Source organism: Chlamydotis macqueenii, chromosome 2 (assembly GCF_036417535.1).
Source record: "Chlamydotis macqueenii isolate bChlMac1 chromosome 2, bChlMac1.mat, whole genome shotgun sequence".
NCBI classification, from domain to species: Eukaryota; Metazoa; Chordata; class Aves; order Otidiformes; family Otididae; genus Chlamydotis; species Chlamydotis macqueenii.
This window is the reverse complement of record NC_141557.1, coordinates 22035311-22056279: the sequence shown is the minus strand read 5'-3', so window position 1 is coordinate 22056279 and position 20969 is coordinate 22035311. Positions and strand designations below refer to the sequence as shown.

The 20969-nt window shown below is 37.3% G+C and overlaps 1 protein-coding gene across 3 annotated transcripts in view; it reads right to left on the bottom strand.

Annotated features, from left to right (window-relative positions):
- Window positions 1–18765, bottom strand: part of MINDY3 (MINDY lysine 48 deubiquitinase 3) — a 56847-nt gene extending 38082 nt beyond the window's left edge. For 2 of the 3 annotated variants that reach the window (XM_086742227.1, XM_086742228.1), the window contains exons 1-8: window positions 18577–18765; window positions 10142–10221; window positions 9172–9229; window positions 8537–8710; window positions 4749–4800; window positions 2731–2845; window positions 2216–2289; window positions 1683–1762 (exon numbers count right to left, since the gene is read on the bottom strand). In XM_086742227.1, coding sequence (XP_086598353.1) covers window positions 1683–1762; window positions 2216–2289; window positions 2731–2845; window positions 4749–4800; window positions 8537–8710; window positions 9172–9229; window positions 10142–10221; window positions 18577–18673 — 730 coding nt within the window. In that variant the 5' untranslated portion in view covers window positions 18674–18765. Of the gene's footprint in view, window positions 1–1682; window positions 1763–2215; window positions 2290–2730; window positions 2846–4748; window positions 4801–8536; window positions 8711–9171; window positions 9230–10141; window positions 10222–11936; window positions 12059–18576 lie in introns of all 3 variants that reach the window. The other variant, XM_086742229.1, reaches the window with a different exon arrangement.
- Window positions 18766–20969: the final 2204 nt, after the last annotated feature.

The following is a 20969-nucleotide window of genomic DNA, read 5'->3' as shown; positions in this document are numbered from 1 at the left end:
AGGAGAAAAGATGACAAAAAGGATAGATAAAGGAAATGTGACTGTGTATCCAAAATTCAGCCTTGTCTAATAAGCTCTGAACAGTACAAGCTGTTCTTTGTCCTTCTTTTTGACAGACTATACAAATCACTTTTCAACAGATACTGATTACAGACTTAAGACAGTGAATAAGCTGGTTTTGGCTGTAGTTATCCCAAGGACTTGAAGAAAATGGAGAGATCCCAACAGTTGTTAGGACCAATTACTCAACTGGTAAAAAACAGGACACATAATACCAGATTCTTAAGATGTACTAAAGACTATTCTCTGCTCCTTCTCTCCCTCCAAAGAGGGACAGATGTTTCTATGAGAGTTCTGGTTCTGGGCAGAATTGGAATATTACTAAATAATAGGGTGGAATATTATTCCACTAAATGTGGAATATTACTGTGTGAAAAGAGAGTTCAGTATTCTCAGAAAAGAAAAAAAAATCCAACCTGGATAACTAATGAATAAGGTCTACCAGAAAGAAATCTGAAAGACTAACAACGGAATGAACTGCAGGATTTGAAAAAAAGATATATTAAGTTGCAGAACAGCAAATTATCCCAATTTAAAGGAAAGTATAGGCCCATCAATAATAGACTGCAATAGTCCAATGTAAACGCCTTGGTAAAGTTTACCAAATAGGAGTGAGAACAGTTGGATCCAATATCCAAATGACATTCTGATAAGTCTGATACTGAAGTATAGCCTGTATGGAATCATAATCAAGTGAAAATCTAAAAAGTCTCAAAGGAGATTATACTACTTGTTCATTGTCAAACCAGAGCATTTCAATTCAAGTCTTGCATGGATTTATCTTGAACTTCAGTTCAAGTCAGTATTTTCAGTGATCACTTAGATTATAGAACATCTTTGTAAAAAAACATGCTGATGAACTTGAGATGGACTTTGTAGTAGTTAGAGGATGTGAACACTTTCAGAATTTAGTGTTCCTGCTTTCAGATAATCTTCTCTGTTTGTAAGATGAAATACAAAAAAACCATAAAAGCACCCTAATTATCTTGGTGGCCCTCCACTGGGCTTGCTCCATTATGTCAATGTCTTTCTTGTACTGGGGAGCCCACGACTGGACATACCATTCCAAAGGTGGCCCCACAAGCATCATCGAGGGAAAGAACTGCCACTTCCCTCCACCTGCTGGCTATCCTCCTCTAATGCAGCGCAAGATGCACCGGGCCTTCTTTGCCAGAAGGACACACTGATGATTCACGTGCAATTTGCTATCCATAAGGACCTCAGGTCCTTTTCTACAAATCTGCTCCCTAGCCAGTCAGCACTGCCCTGTGCTGTTGCATGGCATTATTCCATCCCAGAGGCAGGACTTTAGTGAACTTTATGAGGTTCCTGACAGTCCGTTTCTTTAGCCTGATGTGGATGTTCTAAATAGTAGCCCTGACTTCCACCATCCAGGTCATCAGGTACCTTAGAATTTCAACCTGTAGCTGCCAATGCTGCATACACTGATATTACCAAAGATCTTGTGCAAGTATATTTTATTTCCACTTGAGGTCTGCTTAAATCAAAGTACAGTATACAAGGAGACTATCAAAACAGAAATAGAGCATATTCCACATCTATAGGTCAGCATCTTGTAGTACATAAAAATTATGAACAAGCATAAATAAGAATCAACTTACTCATCCCTGAACATTCTCTGTCTCCATCCCACACATTAGAAACAGCATGCCCCGTCAACAGGAGGTTAATCAAACTTTGGCTATATAACAGAAAGAAACAGTCTATTAAAAGGGACATACAATTTATTTCTGAAAAAGTGGTGCCCTCTAACCAATGAAAAAAAATCATTGCATTACCCAAACAGCTAAGTAGACATTATCTAACTATATTCCTTTAATTAGTGTGCATTTGTAATTCAGCAGTGCTAATATGATCTCCACTCTTTCAATCAACAACTTGATAGGAAAATGTAGTCCCGAATTTGAGAATTATTCCTCTCAAAATTCAGCAACAACAGAAGCATTTCTTCAGAACTGGTCCACTAAATGGAGCAAGTAGTGAAAAGGCACGCTATTTTAAGTGTTGCTTTTAGCTATTATAGTTATAATTGAATCTTTGTAAATAATTTCCTAAAAGAATGACCATTTACAGAAACATAAAAAATTGACCTACTAGTATCTTTTAGGTGATAGCAATCATATTTTGCACTTACCTTCCATGACCATAAACAGGATCTATTAATGGCTCAGTTGCATCTTCAATTTCATTTTTTATGTTTTCAATACCCTGCAGAAAAATTACAAACATTTTTGCTCTCTTAAGGAATGAATCACAACAATTAATCACACAATTAACAACAGAATGCAATAGCAAAACACTAGGAGGCTGATGATCTTATATGAATTGATGCCTGAACACACTTATTTATCATGAGAGATGGTAGGGATATACAAGGAAGGATGTTTCCAAAATCTGTAATTCTCCCAGATTAGGGAAAACAAAACAAAACGAAAATGCCAAACCAACAAACCGAGCTTTTCAAGTTTTTATGCTGGAAATGTACTGCAATATGAATGAAGATACTATCCCACCCATTTATCTAGATTTGACTCAGTTTATCAGTTGAGTTTAGTGTTCACCTTTCACAGAAAAAGGGTTACACGACCAAACTTTCTCTTAACAAAGAAACAAAACATAAACACACAAAATATTAAACAATCCACAAACCTTTGTCAGTATTACAGAATATAGAAAGAGCAATACTCCAAATCTGTTTGTCCACACTGAATATTGATCCCAAACTGCATCCTTCAGCTCAGGGAAGCTTTTGAATGCTTGCTTGCTAAAGACAAAAAAACCCAACAGAATAGGAGAATGTATTTAGATGAAGCATTTGAATACTGTCACAAAGCACAAACAAGAACTATAACACCTAACATGAAAATGCCCAAGTAAAAGCAGAATAAAACTGGTGTTAGATACAGAATGACAGCAGCAGCTCCAGCTGTTCTGGAGTTACTCTAACTGCCATAGAGGCTATAGTATTTACCCATCAGAAGTAAACAAATAATTCTGGAGCAATGTACTAAAACAAGCATAGTTTTTATCTGCAAACACTATAAAGTTAGATACAATTGTGAAAAAGCTGAGTGGCTTGAACCAGCAATTCTGGAAAACACTTACTGAAATTGTGAGTAGACTGTATGTCAGCAAAATAATGTTTGCATTATATAGTGTTCTGAAAGACATTCAATCCATAAACAGTGGAGAAAAAAACTTCCACTTAACCAGGTATGACTACCTTTCAGGCTTTCAGAGTAATTATTACATTTCCAAAAGAATTTGATTTTGCTAGACTCTAGCTTTAGAAAAAGCAAATTGTTCAAAACCACAAGTGGTACATAAACATTTGGGAAACTATCTGGCTGCTGCCTGGATGATAAAATAACACCACGTGATCATATGTTTAAAACAAAACAAAAAAAAAAAGTGAAATAAAAACAGAGGAAAGGAAGAGATCTATCCAGATTCCAGTGAAGTAATACACTTTCTATTTCTTGGGATATTTAGCATTAAATACCGCTTTTCCGAACACAAACATTAGTTTTCATTGTGTGATTCAAACTAGATCACACTCTCCCGTTATCTTACACAAACTTAGGTATTCTATTTTCTTTTTGATTTCTTGCACACTTCTAGTAAGTCTTGTTTAAAAAAAAACCAAACAAACATGTGCAAAAATTATCCATAGATGGGTTTACTCTGGCGAACATTTGAGATCTTTAAACTACCTTTCATTATCAACAGAGTATAAAAGGCATACGAGGTATGCGAGACAAAGTCAGTTCTGAAATCCATCACTGAGCTCGCTCTGAAGGTGTATGCCAGAGCGTTCACTTCCAGCGAGAAACACTGAGAACAACTAAAGTGGATAACACCAGTCCAAAGATCAAGTGGGTGAGTGGGACGGAGAGGGAGGCAGGAAATTAGTGTTTTGATCAGGTAAGGTTACAGAAATTTTATATTCTCCTCTTTCTTCTTTCCTCATATGACAATGGGTTTAAAGAACAAACTATAATTACTAGCGATAAAATAAGCAGTAGTTATTTCAGTTCTAATTAGTAACATTTTCATGTCAAGTGTTTTTTGAAATTCTGTGGCTCTTTATGGATTTATTTGTATAACAATTACAACCGTTCACTGTGAAAATAAAAGGCTAAACTCACTAGCACTGTAAGCTCTGTATTTACATTCCAAAAAGAGAATAGTCTGTAAAGTATGAAACAAAAATCAGTCTTGTATATGAAACATTTTAATGAATGTTTCTTATGTTGTCTGAAATCAGGAAAAATACTACATGACATGTTTTTTTTCAGTATATATATCACAAGTATTTCAGATAGAATCACCTGTGAAAACTGTACAAAAAATTGAGGATTAACATCTTCAATTTAAATGTGAATCTTAGTTAGCGATGTTCATATATTGGAAATGCACAAGTTATTTGGCCAATTTTCCATGCTACATTGCTCCAGTTTTATTTTAAAGCCTTATGTTTATGCTTAAAATAATATTCCATTTAAAACAGTAAAATGCAAAGAAAAACCCCCAAAACCAAAACTTGAAATCCAAGTTTAACCTGATGTATAACACACAAAAAGTTCCTCAACATACCCCTTTCAGGGCTGTGAATATCAGTGTAACTTCAAAATACTGTATTTTAAATGTTCCAACATATTACTTACTGAATTAATGCATGAAATCGCTCAAAGCCAAGCTCTTCGACAGCCAAGGCAGCTATACACAAGAGACACTTTTCAGCACTACACATGGCAAAAAAATGACACAAAATACACACAGCAAGCTACTTTCAAGCTTTAATTATACTTTTAATTTTTAATCCTCCCTTGACATTTAATTTTTTTAACTGATTAGTATAAACTAATTTACCGCAGCATTAAGATTCCACTATACAAATTAGTGAGAACACTTCTATTTGGACTAATCAGTTTATTAAAAGCACAAAGCCACTGGAGTGTGTAGACTTGAAAATATTTGTCAAATACTAAGCTGTTGAATTTGTACAAAATGTGGCTGTCACAAAGTCATCAAGCATATGCACACTATAGATATAATTTTGCGGGTCAATAAGAAGTATTATTTCCTAGAAAAGCAAGCATGATTATTTGGATCATTTTATCAATGTAGGTAAGCTGTATTTTTTCTTCAAATATACATTTCTGCTACCAAAATTTTGGGGTTTTTTCCCCTTTTAATGACAAAAAAATGAGTAGAATTATTCTACACAGTGTTACACATTCTGTTTTTAAATAAATTATCATTGATTTAATAATGGATAAATAGCCTTTCAAATAAGTATTGCATCCAAGACAGAAAAAAAATACAGCATTAGTGTCTTCCCAAGTTCAACACAGGCTTTATACCTTTGTTCCCTTCACAATATTTCCAAACAAATGAATTTTAAAATCAAATTTTCTTTTACCAACAGGAAGTTACACTCGCCAGTTGTGTAATCATAAGATTCTATAGGCATTCAAACATTAAGTCTGTAGCAGTCTTTAGTGCACGCTACGTCCATAAGGACTTTATCTACCTACTAGCAGAATAATATACAGAACAGAGATCTGTTTTCTGATAAAGGCCACTTAGTTCTGAATATTTAAATAATGTCTGATCATCTAGCTACGGAATTTGACTGCATACAATTTATTAGACCTGAAGCCATTAGGGCTAATACTACTGATCAATTATTTCCACAAGAATTCTAGAAAGGGCTTTTTATGCCCTTTTTGATTGTATTTTGAAAGATGTGCTTGATATGCCTAAGTGGAAATACAACTGATTCTCCAGCCATAGAATACTTTCCTTTTCCACTTCAGAAATACATCAGTCTTAAGAGTGTTAGTTTTCATCTTTTGAACTGTAAGTAACTGCTAAAATTAGGTTACTAAGAGCAAAACTAGTCTTAAGAAAATGTACTTTTAAGACATTTTTAAAAAATAGGAAACAATGAATCTAAATTGCAGAAAATGCTACAGGCACCCCGCTCCAATAATGTATGTTTTTCTAAGTAGACAGTTTGAGGGACTAAATCATATAAAGCAATCTTTGAACCTGGGAACTTGCACTACTAGAGCCAATGCATGGCAAATAACAAGTCACCAGTATACACCACAGAAGCAGATGAAAAATGCTATTGCATTCAGTAAGTGTGCTCGAATCCACCTTTTGTTCACACAGCAGGATGATAGGCAGTTTCATTCTGTTACTACAGAACAGAGTGAAATGGTAAGAAAGCTCCTATGTGAAACTAAAGGGAAAGAAGTAGAAATCCTAAAGAGAAGTGTAGCTATACATAACCCAAACAAGGTTAAATAAACGCAGTGCTTAGGGGAGAGGAAAAGAATGAACGGTAATAGAACATGAGCTGTAGGATAAACACAATTGTACAGAAACTCTTTAAAATGATACTCTATCATGCTGTGTCTAATCATATTTCATGGCTTTATTATAAACATATTCCCATATTCAATTCCCAAATAGCAGTAGTCTGCCACGTGGAATTTTATCTGTAATACTCTCCCATGCACGTAACCCATCTCTTCAGTCCTACCAGCTATAACAATGCCTCTTTCTATTTTTATTGATTACAGCAACTAAGCAAGAAATAAATTTATTCCTTCGCACTAGAAGTAACAGCACTCTGCATTATTCGCAATACCTTTTTCTCCACATCTTTGTTCCAAGCCTAACCAGGCAAGAAATTGGTCTGTAGTTAAATAGCAGGACAGAAAAGAAAAAAATAACCCTAACAAATACATCTTTAATCAGGAAGTGTATTGCATTCTACATCTAAGGTAAAATACTGTTTGAACTGTAGAGTACATACAAGAGGTACATTCAGTGTCTAACAGGGAACATAGAATATGAACAATGAAAGGGATTAACGTTGCTAAATTTGCTTAACAAAAACAGACTGTTCATGGTACACGTGTCCTGCTCTTCCTAAGCACATCCCATGGTATTAAGGACAAGTCAGGCAGAACTTGTAGACTTGTACAGAAATATGAAAAACGTAGATATGTAATAGAATGGATTAGTTCACTGTTGAGAGTAATCATTAATTGTGTGTTTAAAAAGACTTTCTGCTGAACATTTTCTACAGTTAAAAGTTCTTTAGAATAAAGTGATGTATTAATAAACTGGACAGTAAAATTCTATTTATAACTTGGCTCTACTTCACTTTTGCTTCAAAGGAAACTTCATAATATGCACAAGAGCTTCAGAGACAACTGGAAAATCCACATAAGTTTGGAATTTCAGAGTTACAACTGCCTTATTATTGTCTTGCAAAGGAAGATCCTTTTTTTTTTTTTTTTAAACAGAAAAATTGCAGATAGAACCTTCTGTTAAATACTTTTTCTTAATTAAAAAAGAAAAAGCTCTACTTTCAAACCCTTGTGGTGACCTTCTGCTTTCTCAGTTAAGTAATATTTTAATTATTACTCCTTGAGCCTTCTAAGGCACGTGGAGCATTTAACAGAAGCAGATGAAGATGACTTGTAACATAAAGAGCTCCAGCATTACTAATTGCTATAGCTAGCTGTGCACAGAGAAATCTACTTGTACAATTCTTACTTTGTAGTTATTCCACAAACTGACGAATAACATACTCCTTCCATCAAAAGATGGCACCTTTATAAGCACGTTCTCATGTGAAGAGTTTTTTCATACTTCTTAAGGGATACATTGGGAACAAAAACTAAAAGAAAAAGAAGCTTATCTTTTAACACATTAGATATCTCCTATTAAAAGATGAATAAATACACATCTGAATTATCATATGCACAGAGAAATACTTTCCATGTCACTAGCTCTGCAGTAGTTAGAAATGACTGGATGCCATATCTTAGTGTAGGCACGTTCACTGCATCCTTGATGCTAGCAACTAATGAAGGAATCAAGACATTTGCAAAAAGCAGGTAATCAAGAAATTCTAACCTACAAAAAATTTTGTTAATCTACTAGAAGGTGATTTGATTAAGCTATTTTAGCACTGCAGAGAATCAAAGGGAAAAAGGCTACTTCTCCATAACAGAGGATCCAGTATATTTCAGAACAGAAAAAGCTTTGCAGAATTTCCTACAAAGCTCTTCTGATATAAAGCAACAATTGACAATTAAAATATTCCTCCAGTGTTAGGAAGTACGTAGATTTTTCCAAATTAAAAACAGATCAGGTCCCAATAAATTAGAAAATAAAACTGAAAAGATTACAGAACTTACTCAAATTCAAGAGAAACACGTATGTTAGAATTCTAGTGATAGACAGCACACTCCTTTTGACAAAAAAGATCAATGCCTCTAACTACAACAGATAAAAATCCATCTATTACTAATAGAATCACAAAGGTGAAAACCCCATCTGTGTAATAATAAAAAGCAATAGCCCCTCAAAAACATCATAATACTTCACTAAGCGATGGATAATTTGTAACAGAAATACATCTTACAAGGTTGTTCCTCTTGACGACTAGATTCTGCAGGACTTTCAGAAATGCTAGCAGTTTCTTCAGTTGTTTTTCCTCTTATCCACGTTGCCAGAGAGTACGACTCAGAATTATCAGAGCAAGCCATTTCTAAAATATCACATAATGTATGACAGAGAAGGTTCTTCTGCTCCTCTTCTGAAAAATCAGAACACTATATGAGTTCAACTGCTGCTAGTCAGTATCTTATATAAGCTACTAGTATCTTTTTTTTTTATACATTAATGTTATCTAATTACTTGAGCTTATTTATCTTATCAATTATTACTGCTAATTGCTGTTTGACTATACTGGAACAAAGTATTATAAAGCTGTCTTTAGAAAAATATGTTTTAATATGATTTCTAATCCTTTCCCTTTCCTAATAACATATTTAAATCAAATATTTATAAAACCCAGAAGTACTAGAGACAGACACAGACCTCACAAATGGGAGTACAAAGACATGTAGTATACATACTGTATGCCTCATTAAATGGCATGGGAGCACACTTAAACAAAAAGAAAGTGTAAAATATTTTAAACTCTTTGTACTAGGACATGCTTTACAAATAATTAAAATGGAAAAAATAAAGAGGGAAAAAAAGACGTCTCAGTACCTGGACAGTTTCTCCAAGTAGACTTTTCGCTGGTAAAAAGCCTCTTCAAAAGGAATGCCTTTGTTATCAAAGCATAAAATAATATTAAAATACAAGACAACACCAACTTGCCCATTATGTCACAAGCTCTACACCAAAGAATTTTAGCATGTTATTAGAAGGGTTTCAAGCTGGTCATCATTCAGTAAGAGACCCTGAGTCTGTACTGTTTACTGGTTTTCCCCATTCAAACTAACTACAAAGGTGGCCTCATACCTATGTTCCACAAAACCTCTGGCAAGTCCATCACTAAACCATGTCCCTAAGCACCACATCTACATGTCTTTTAAATACCTCCCTTGCCCACCTGTTTCAATGTTTGATAACCCAATGAATGAAGAATAATTGCAGATTAGACAAACAGCTCTAGCAGAATGGATCCAGCCTACAGGTCATGTATCTGTTCAGCAGTCAGAATTACCCCACAAATAAAGAGTATGCACATAGCCTACAAGATACAATGGAGTAAGAAACTAAAAAAATCAGTCTCAGTTGCGCGCATCTGATGCACAAGAGAAATCCCAAACAAGTATTCAGAATAAAATACATTTACCTGATATTTACCAATGTGACACAGATATTACCCTTCTTAGGGACAAGGCATTTGAGAAATGAGAAAGGATAAGGATTACATTTATATCTGATCTTTTCCTTCTCCCCTTTATCCTGCATTCCCCACTTAAAGTTACCTCTGCTTGGATCAACTTGCTGCACTTCCTCAAATAAATCCACTACTGCACAATTATGGTTCAAAATCAGCCCATCTCTGCCTTTTTACTGAGCTTTTTATCTCCTCCACATTGTAATTACAAAATAAAATACAACTGACCTGCAATATTTTTAATATTTATTTTAGTTCCACATATATAGAGAAAAGAACAAATTTTGGGCTTACTAATTTTAAACCATTGCTATAATAAATGCATCTTACCTGTACAGGTGCAATCACTGCACAAGGGCCACCTTCAAATTGTTCTAATGCAGTTGATTCAGATTCACTAAAGACAAATCCTGTCAAATGAAAAAAACTATATTTAGTGAAATATGTAAACAAGTACATTTATGCATTCTCCTTCCCTAACAGAAATGACACCTGTTTTCTTCACCTTTAAAGATCAGACAAGTTTTCAAGACTGTTTTTCCCCAATCATGCAACAGAAGGTGGTTAAACTATCTGAAGAAAAAGAGTCATGAATACAGGTGATAGCACAGAAATGAATTGTCTATTTCATCAATGAAATCATGATCAGAAAGGGCCAATAGCTCGGGTTTTAAAGAAACGAAAAGATTTTTAACAGTAAAACTCCCTAGAGCACATGTGGCTGGATACTGAAACCAGTTTTTATTATATTTTATTTCTTATAAATCAATTAAAAGTTGTTTGCAAGTGATAATATTTTGTCCCACATGTAAAAAAGAAATAATGTTTGGACCTTCACTGAACATGCATAATACATTTCTATTCCCCATGAATGGCACAGTATGCCTTCCACTGACCTCGTTTTTGGCCTATCAGTGCTTCCCATTAAGACTGAAAATGCTGAGCAGCTCAATTATTCACTTGTAACCACTGAAGCAAGCCACTTAATGGTGTTCTTTCACAGAAGACACACTGTATTTACTGAGCTGTAAGATCACCTATCTTTCCCCTCCATCTTTAACGTATTTGTACTTCAGAATTATCTTACAGCCACATAACAGAGCAAATGCTGGAGTAATTACTGCAGAATTGTTTGTTGCCACCTTGTCCTTAAACTTGTCTTCAAGATACGGTCATTCACAGCTTGCATTTCTCATAGATAAATGCATATACATGGACAATTACCTTGATGAAGCTGACACATGGCAGCTCACTCACAGTGAGTGATATTTTGCATTATTCTTTTAAGTGCTGATAATACTGTGCTGGAGTAATTCTAGTTCAACATAATCTAGAAACCATGCAACTGTAGGCAGCAACTAGACAGCAAGCACAAGCGAGGGCAGGGGAAAAGGGGATACACATGCATATTTTCTCAGCAGTGTCAGCCTCAGTGAACAAAATAGTCAATGTTTCATTCTCACAATTTTGCCCTTACCCAACTCCGTATCATTACATGCTGCCATATCAGAAGCATCCCTAATCCCTGGATGTGAATTTGAACTGGGGAAATGCATCCCCCAAGTGCAGACTTCCGCACTACTGTATGACAGGTGCACCACCCGAGCAGCACAAGGGACAACTATTGCATATTTTGTAGGTCGTATTTCATCACAGAAATGACAGTTGTTCAACAACAACGTGAAATTTTTTAAATGATGGATCACAGTAGTCATAGTTCTTAAAAAAATAGTTTTCCCCTGTATATGACTGAAGGGTCTAGGTTTTTTTTTTTTAACTGAATGTGCAAACGTGCATTACAAAGTTGTATTTTATATCCAAAACCCAGAGGCGCGTCAAACCTACATACTTAGATCCAGCATTCCTTAATGTAGCAATGAAGCTCCATTAAGCCATACTTCAACCAAAGTTTGCACTAGTGTCATTTCACTCCCCTGTTAACAAGCCCTAGTAAGAAATACCACCAGTCCTTTAAACTCTCTGAATTAGTTTGTGCAGATTTATCATATTAAAAGGTAAGTCTTCCACTACTTTGAAGCGTTACTGCATGCCATCTAAGCACACCGCAACAATAGGGCTTTTTTAGTTGTTTTAATGTTTTAGCCACTGCAGAGAAACAACATACTTGGATGTGGTACCATTAAAGCACACTTAAGAAATCTTGAATTTGTTTCACATTCTTCAGGCTTCTTACAGAAAGCATGAACTGTCTCAGCTTAACCCTGCCCTATTTTTCAAAATCGCTTCCTAAAAATAAAGAAAATCAAGTGTGATCCACCAGAATGAATACAAATTTGAGACAGACAATTACACAGAATTTGACAGAATACAAACACAGGAAAAAAAACACATATAATACCTAAAGGAACACTTTATTTCTTTTTACCTAAATGCTGCTTAATGCTTAATAAACATCAAGGTTCTGAAAATTGTTAAACAAAAAAATGGGCTTCACAGATTTTGGTCTTGCTCTCTTTTTTAAAAACTTCTACAAAATCTGAAGCCAGCTCAGAAAGGCAGCAGTCTGAAGTTCAGCTGGGTTCAACTCTACCTCAGCCCGCAATCGCACCTACCTTCTTTTTTTACTCTCCCCGCACCCCCCAATAATCACATCTTGGATAATCTCTACACTCATCAACCACACGCTCTTCCTTATGATCTGTAGGAACGGCCTGGCCACCCTTTAAGCTACTAAGACTAGCATCTGATCCAGACTTATTTCTATTTACTCTCACTCTTAACCTGTCGTATCTATCATACAGCTCTTTTCACTCAAGATAAGAGTTTCAAGAGCAAAACAGATGTAATGCAGACAAAATAATGTGGTTTTTTTTTTTTTACTTAATCTGGCTGCCTTTTATCCATTAGTATAATTATCATCATTTACCTATAAGAAACTTAAAATAGTGTAATTATAATTTCTCTTCCTTGTCATTTATAACCCTATTAAATGCTCCATTGACCCCATTTCTCAACATCACGACTGCTCTATTGCTTTACCCTTTCTGTCAGGGGAGGTGATTCCTGTTCGTAACCAGTGTATTGCCCAATATTTTGAGTTATGGTGACTATGATATTACCAAATCTGTCTTTGAATCCTTTGTGCACTATTAATCACACAAAACAAAAGTTAGCATTTACCATGTTTCTTCTTTTACACCTAATTCTTAGCTCTTTCACATATAGTTTGCCAAAATGAATGTATGATTTAGTTACCTACACATCTTTCACCTAATACTCCACATCATGGTTCAAAGCACTACAAAAACCATTCATTCTTCTCTTACACTTTCCTGCATCTTTTTATTATTTGCCTATTTCTAAAAATTATCTTTTTTTACATCCAAGACACTCTAGTAATTGGTAACACTGTCATTTTACAAAGGATGCTGTGTACATTCAGTGTTTTCACTCTGTGCAAGAACTGAATGAAAGAGACAAGGGGAGTTGCTAAAAAGCACATAACATTAACCACATTAGAAAAAAAACCCTTGAACTGTCTCTGATCCAGTCTAGCTACAAAGATGCTGCACTGTTTATTTTTTTTGTCCTGTCCTCTGCTGAGACAGCCTCTCACTATGGAAGTGTATTTCTTTTTCTCTTCTGAGATACAAGAACTGCCTGACAGAAACACTAGAATAATCCATTATTACCCAAGTACGAGGTTAACTATGTCTTCACGTTTCATTCTCTCTCTAGAGCTGGGTGTAGAATGATATTTTGCATATGGCTTTGGGTTTTCAAAGTATTTTTATAATAAAATGAAACTTCTGAAATTTTCTGGGGGGCATAGGGGGGATCCAAACTAAACAACTTTTTTCGCCCATACACACAATGAAAGGAGCTTTTACTACAGCAACACCAGAACAAAATTCCACTTAATGGGTTGTGGATAAAGACCCAGAAAGTCCTGGAAGGGTTTGAGGAAGGTATCCAAATTATCTGGTGTCTGCCTTTTTTTCCCACACCTTTGTAAAATAACCCAAAAACCAAACCAAATCAGCTCTGTGAAACTTCTAAATCTGTACCCTGGTAAGAGCCTTCCATGTGAGCACTCCTCAAGACCTTTCATTTTATTTAACTCTTTCAGCCTTATCCAGAGTAACAAATGGACTCACTAGCACCGTATCCTTTCTTAAAGTAAGGACAACGTCTTTTCAGATATTCCTTTTTCGGTCCAGGAAGCAGCAAAGAATTTTAGGGTTCACTAATTATTTAGATAATTGTGTTACGGGGCATTTCAAAATCCTCCTGCTTTTTGTGTATTCCAACTACACTAGCCACCGTGCCCATTAGCCAGGAAACAATCTTTTTCACAACTTAACTTACATGTTCACATCCAATTTTTTACACTGTGAATGGTATCTTCTGTTCTTCTCCAGTTTAACAGTGCTGAAAGGGCTGCTACTTACACATAATGACACAGATAGTCCCTCAAAAAAACCCTGTATTTCTGCCCCAAAGCCCAACTTTTCATTCAGCAAGCTTCACAAGCAGTTTTGCATTCTTCAGAATTAATGAATTATTTTAAGACAACTCTGCATTATGGAAGTACATGAAATAAACATTTAAATCTCATAAACAACAGAAAGCAATTTGACAGTCTGTCTAAAACAGTATGATGTGATTATTTTGTCTGTAAAGACAGTATCACTACCCTAAAACCAACACGCCGCTCAAGGGAGGAAAGAAGAAAAAAAGTCTATCAGTATAAAATTGAGAACAGAAATGCTTCCCTAGAGAAGGTTGTTAGGTAGCTCCTCTCAGCAGCACACCCCCACTGTTTTTCCAAAAGCTACAGTTATCTTACAGTTAATAGCAGTATGGCTTGTGTTAGCAAGAAAGACCACTTCCTACTGGGAGAATTAGCAACACCTACTTAACTGAAGCAACATCTTCTACTTAAACAGAAACCCTAAGTCAGTAGTCATCACTACATTTTTGTTTGAAAACCTCAATATTTTTTTTCCACACAATGTGCAAATTCCTGGTAGCAAGTTTGGCTTCAAACTTCTTACTTAAGTTTCACAGATGGCTTAAAAGCAGTCTGCAGACCATGACATGAAGACCACGCACCAAAGTTTACTTTGCTAAGTGTAACTGGCACTTGTAAAGTAGAAACTTCAAAAGCAGTTCCACCAAAAGATTTGAAGAGGCCAACATTTATGGCAGACAAGCAGCAACAAGTAGGCAGAGGTGGGCCAAGAGGTGTAACCACTTCCTCCAGCTGTTCGCACAATCGACACTTGTCTATACCCTGACTGTAAATATTAAATGAAAAATGCTTTTCTTTTCTGATTGTTTGCACTGAGTAATATGGGACTCAAAGAGACAGAAAGCAAGAAATTACAATATTCTAGAAATCACGGTCATCAAAACATTAAAAAAATTACATAGATACCAATGACTATTTCTTTCTCATCACCTAAATGAATTAAACATTACTAAATTAAACTTAGAGGAACACTTTTCAAATTGCTACTTCTATTTAAGACTTTGAAGAGTGGCAAGTGTATTCCTTTTGCTCAAAATATATATGCTTGTCTGGTAAAAAATATTATTTTCTAGTAACCCTGCCTTGGTTGCGGGCTAACAATATTACAGCTCCATGACTTAAAAACAATACTACAGGATCTAGCTCCTCACTCAACTAAGGATGTCACAAAAGCAATCTGGCGATGTTTACATGGATTAAACCAGAAACAGAGTTCCAGGCATGCAAAAAAAGGAAACCTGGAAAGAACAGGGGAGAAACAAAAGGAAAGTTGTCAATCTACTCACTCAGCTCTCAATCTGGAAGCTGTGAGAGGTTCCAGACAAAACAGATTTTTTTATATTGTCCATGAGGTTCCAGACAAAACATGCATTATACACATACACACAAACTGCAGTATTAACACCTGCACATTATGCTTTTGAAGACTGTCCCATATCTTTCTTTCCAAAGATCAGTGAGGAAACAGCTTAGGTAATTCTGAAAGGACGCTGTGCTCAAACCTGTCAGATACTCATGGTTGTGCAGACCTGATGCCGCATGCCTTAGGGCTGATCTAAAGAGCAGCTTTATGAATGGAATTTCTCTCTTGGATCAACGAAGAAAATCACTCCTAACAGGGGTATGTTTCTTCAGTGTTCAGTCCTCCTAACTCCTTCCCCACCATATTTATGCCAGGAAACACTGAAGTGCAGATCAAGCCTTTGCACTACGTTGCTTTAGGTCCACTTTGAAGATTCTGGTAAATGGGATTTACAAGGTTCAAACTGCAAAGTCTTCGAATTTTTTTAATAGAAAAAAAAAAATCTATTAAAAAACAAACACAAAAAACCCCACCCTGCAACAACAGCTTTGCAGTCATGCCTTTGTTAAGTCAGGAATCAAAACAACATATATAAAGTTGCCAGTGCAGCAAACTGAGGGAATTACTGTCACTAACTTCAAACAGTATATCCATCCACATTAGCTAGGTCAGTTCTGTTAACTGTCTGCAGACCAGTTCGTCTTCAGTCTTCACCAAACAAGTAAGACGGTTAACAAGTTTGGTGCATGACCAGGATTCCCAGAACAACAGCCTCCCTAATCTCTACTTTTCTTCCAAATGTAAATTACTGTTCTCAACTTCCAAAGGGTCTGAGAAAGGACGAGACAACATTCAGAAAGCAGCTGAAATAAATACTAGTGCTGGCACTACAGTCTAAAAAAAACAAACCAAAACAAAAAAAAACAACCCCCCAAAAACCCCCAAATAACCCAAACCACAAAAGAACCCCAACACCAAACTAGTTGTTTAAGCAAGCATCATTTATATTTCTTTGAAATTTTCTGCACATACAATGTAAGACAAGGGTCTATCTTTTAAACTTTGAAGTCTTTGGAAATAAATAGTTTGATTTTTATGCGGGTTTTTTTTTTTTTTTTTAAATCTTGATGAGTCAGTGTTGACAAGACTCCTTTGCAGTAGGTAAATGGTGCAGAACTTTTCAAACAAAATAGAAACTGAAAGTTAGGTAAACGTACTATGCTACTACACAACATAAGAGATTGAGACTGACCTCTTCGTTTCGCAGCACAAGGCCTCCAAAAAACACACTAACTTATTGTCATGTGTTTTTACTATACAGAATTCATTATACTAAAGAGGATACAGAGGAGGGAACACATAAACTACACAGTATACTTACAGGACTTTTACTAACGACAGATATGAAATAACAGCTCCTTTCCAGGAGCCACTAAGGATACAAGAGGCCTTTTCCATTGATCTTTCACAGGATCCCAAGTATGGGGCATTACAATACAAATTTCAATAATTTTGGAAACTGCTAAAATTTCATATACAAATCAACTATTCTGAAAATGTCAATTTTGGTAATCTAACACTACCAGTTAAAGAAATAATTAAGCTTTTAAACACCAATTCTTTTTTTCTAACTTTGCAAAAGCCTTGTACTAAAACAGTAATGTTACCAAAACTTCACAGATATTTCAGAAAGTAATTATATTTCAATAAAAATAATTCATTCACCAGCAAAAGTAATGGCTTTACTAGGCCTGCTTAAATTCTAGAACTTAAAAGAAATTTGGCTTTTTTTCCCCTGAAATATTTATCACTCAATTATCCGAGCACTGATTAAGACAGGGAAAGTGTGGTAAAAAAGGGAAAAAGACAGGACAGTGTGGTAATGCACTCCAGGTCCTGAGACAGGGCAGAAGCTGTACAGCTCCCAAATCAACATCAGACATGCATCTTCTGAAACTATGTAGATGACAAAGTTCATGTTAAAAAAAAAAGAGCAAGGAACAGAGAACACTAAGAACAACCTTTGGTTTCAGTCAACTTTACCCTGAGACCTGAATTCATTGTTGTTTTTTTTCCCCTCTATCTATAGATTCCACTATCATTTGTGAACTTTCTCCAGGAACTAGGGGTGTTTTTATTATGATCTTGAAAACCACTACTAGAATTCTTCAAAGCCCACAGTAAGTTATACAGAAGGCTGTTATTCCCTTCTTTTAGCCAGGACACATACACAGACTGATGTCTTGCTTATAATTTTAACCGGTAAGTCTCTGTACTACACCTTGCAATTGCAGTTTTGAAAGAATACTACAAAGTCTCCATCAAGAAGAAACTATGTGTAGGTCACATGATTTAAATATGGAAAAAAATTCTTATAGATACCCCAGGCTCCATGGTTATTGCTGCTTTATGTCTTATGACATCCTAAAGATGGTATGCACCTGCTTCAATCGCAAAAAAAAACAGTTTAAAAAAAAAAATCTGTGGGTCTCTGTCCCAAGACCGTCATGTTAATGTTTCCACGAGCTATGTAAAACAATGGTGCAGGATGCCTGAAAAGCATTTAAGAAATACATGTCCTTCCCTAGTCGTTTAAGTTCTTTTGGACATTTGTGTGAGAAGACGACCAAGCTGCAAAAAAAAATATTATTTATCAAGTGAAACTGCTGCATCATTTTTTCCCGCGGGCCAAGGCTGAGTGGCCGGTAACACAGGAACGGGAACAACTGTGGCTGTTCCCCGTCCGCGGAGGGGCCTCGCCCCACGGAACGGGGCCGCCCTCCCCTCACGGACACGGACAGACGGGCGCCGCGGGGGCGGCACTGCGGGTGCGTCCGGGCAAGTGGGCCGGGAACGGCGGGCCGAGGAAGGGCCCCCGGGGAAGAAGGCCGGGCAGGCAGCGCGGCGGGGGAAGGGAAGGGAAGGGCCAGGCGCGGAGCGGGGCCGGGGCACGGCGCACGCGGGTACCTTGCGCCCAGCGGCAGAAGATGGTGTCGGCCAGCCCGCGGGGCCCGCCCTTCTTGCCCCACACGAGGTGGACAAGCTCCTGGCCCGTCTCGGACATGACGGGGCGGCGGCGGCCCTGAGGCCGGGCGGGCGAAGCTGCTCCAGGCGGCGGAGCCGGCTGTGGCAGCCGCTGCCCCAGCGCAGGGGAGGGGCCGGGCCGGGCCGCGCCGGGAGGGCGGGGCCGAGCGGGGGGGCAGTGCCTCGCCTGGAGGAGCTGCGCATGCTCGGCGGCCTCCTTTCCGCCTCCCCAGCAGGCCGCGGTGCCTCCGGGGCTTTGGTCCGGCCGCTGCCTGCGCCGCCGCCGCGGGTTCCGCTCGGTGCGCGCTGCCCTGGGCACTGCTGAAAAAGTTGAGTGGAACGGGGTGGCCGTGGGGAAGGTGGCCGTCTGAGGCCTAGCGTGCAGCAGACAGTAGTCAGTGTGAAGACTCCTAGTCTTGCATGTGTGCCGGATATACCAACAGATGCCAGGAATTTGTAATCCTGCCAGTGTAACTAGGGAGCTCCCTTTATGTGTTTGCCATAGAGTGTCTCGTGGAAGTGCTGACCTAGCACACAGGTAAAATGTAGTGCTTGCGTGTAGACATGAAATATTTTTACTATTTGTAGAAACAAATTTCTTGACTGGGAATGCCTATATTCATACAGTAGTTTGAAATGAAGAATGAAAGGTAGCCGTGTGATTCTCTTAAACGCTATACGAGTGGTGTTAGGTGGACATCCCACGAGCTTGAAAAGATTCAGATTTGGAAAATAAATTTGGTTTAATTTAGTAATTATTTTTTTTCCAGTAGAGATTCTAGAAGTAAAGGCTGGGTATTTTCAGAAAAGGTAACTGCCATTTTTTTTTTTGTGAATGAGAGTTGCCATTTGAATGGGAGTTCTTCACGGAGGTTTTGTGATCAGAGTTGTGCACGAGGTTAAGACAGACTTCATTAAACAAAATTCTTCAGACAGGTGGTAACCACTACCACTGAAAAAACTGTACTGAGGATGTTCTCCTAGAAAAAAAAAGCCTTTCCATCTAAAAGTCTTCTAGGTGGAACTGTATTGCATGTGCCACTTGGAATTCTTCATGTGGTGTACAGATGAATTGAGCTGTAATATTGTGCTGACCTGCTTCATCACACACTTCCTACTTCTGTGGAGACTGAGCACGTAGTGAGACTGTTACATCTGCAGTCATTCTGAATTAAGTATGAAAAGAGCCAATATCGGGGTGTTTGTAAACTTTATGACATGTCATACCACAAATTGATCAGAAGATGGTGTGGTTGTACTTCTGATTTTTAAGCATTTTCAGATGCTTGCACAATTAAGCATTTTTTTACTAACAGAATGGATTCTGGATTTGCATAAGTAATGCTTATAATGGACGCTTTCTGACTTTACCATAAAGAAAGGACAACTCCAAACAAGTGGAAAGAATTTAATTAGAATTAAATGCGTCATAACAACAAAATCATGTTCTGTACATACTATAATAAAGGCCATCACGTTGTTAGTTTTTATGTGTTTTGAATCAATTGCGCAGTAAAACACAATTTTTCTTGTAGTACTTTTGAGTTTAATACTGGGTATAGCAGGCTTGAAATTGTAAACATTGCATGAAGAGGAGGAAGAGATCAAAACAGATATATTTTAAGTGTATCAAATAAAAATCTGAAATATTTGAGGTATTTCAGAGAAGTATATATATCAAAATGGTGCGATGGTGCAAGCATAAGTCAGCTAGTGCAACAAAGTTTAGAGTGTCCATTGACAGGCAGGCTTTACGAGGAGGAGGAAAGAACTGCGAGTTTTAGCCCATCTCTTTCCAGCTCCTGAGCTCGTTCTGAGGAAGTAAACTTACGTTGTCATGGATTCTTGTGGTGCAATCTGATAAATAATTCAGTGAACAAGTGAAGAATTGAGGGGAGAGGGCGCTGTAAAACAAGGATGCTGAACCTACAACTGGACAATGGCCACTGCTGTGTGGAAGAGGAGTTGAATAGCACCACCCCGAGGCACCAAAAGCTGGAAAAGCTCCTCCTCCCCTTCCCTTTCTGGTGTGTTGGATCATCATTTGCGTGATGTTGGAAGGAAGTTAATTAGAATGAGAGTGCCCTTTGATTTCATGGGTGCAAACAGGTGCTCGTGCTGAAACAGATGTAAGGAAACATTCAGTCACGGCCGTGGGAGCTGTGAGCCAGGAGAGGCGCTGCAATTTAATGCACTCTAAATAAGCGCAGCAGGTTTAGTTTCTTGTCATAGAGTGGAAGAATGTGTATCAGCCATGCGTGTGTGACTGCAGACCCAGAGGTGAGCTAGCAGCTAATACTCCTGTAAAGTCACAATGTCAAGTTAAATTGAATCTA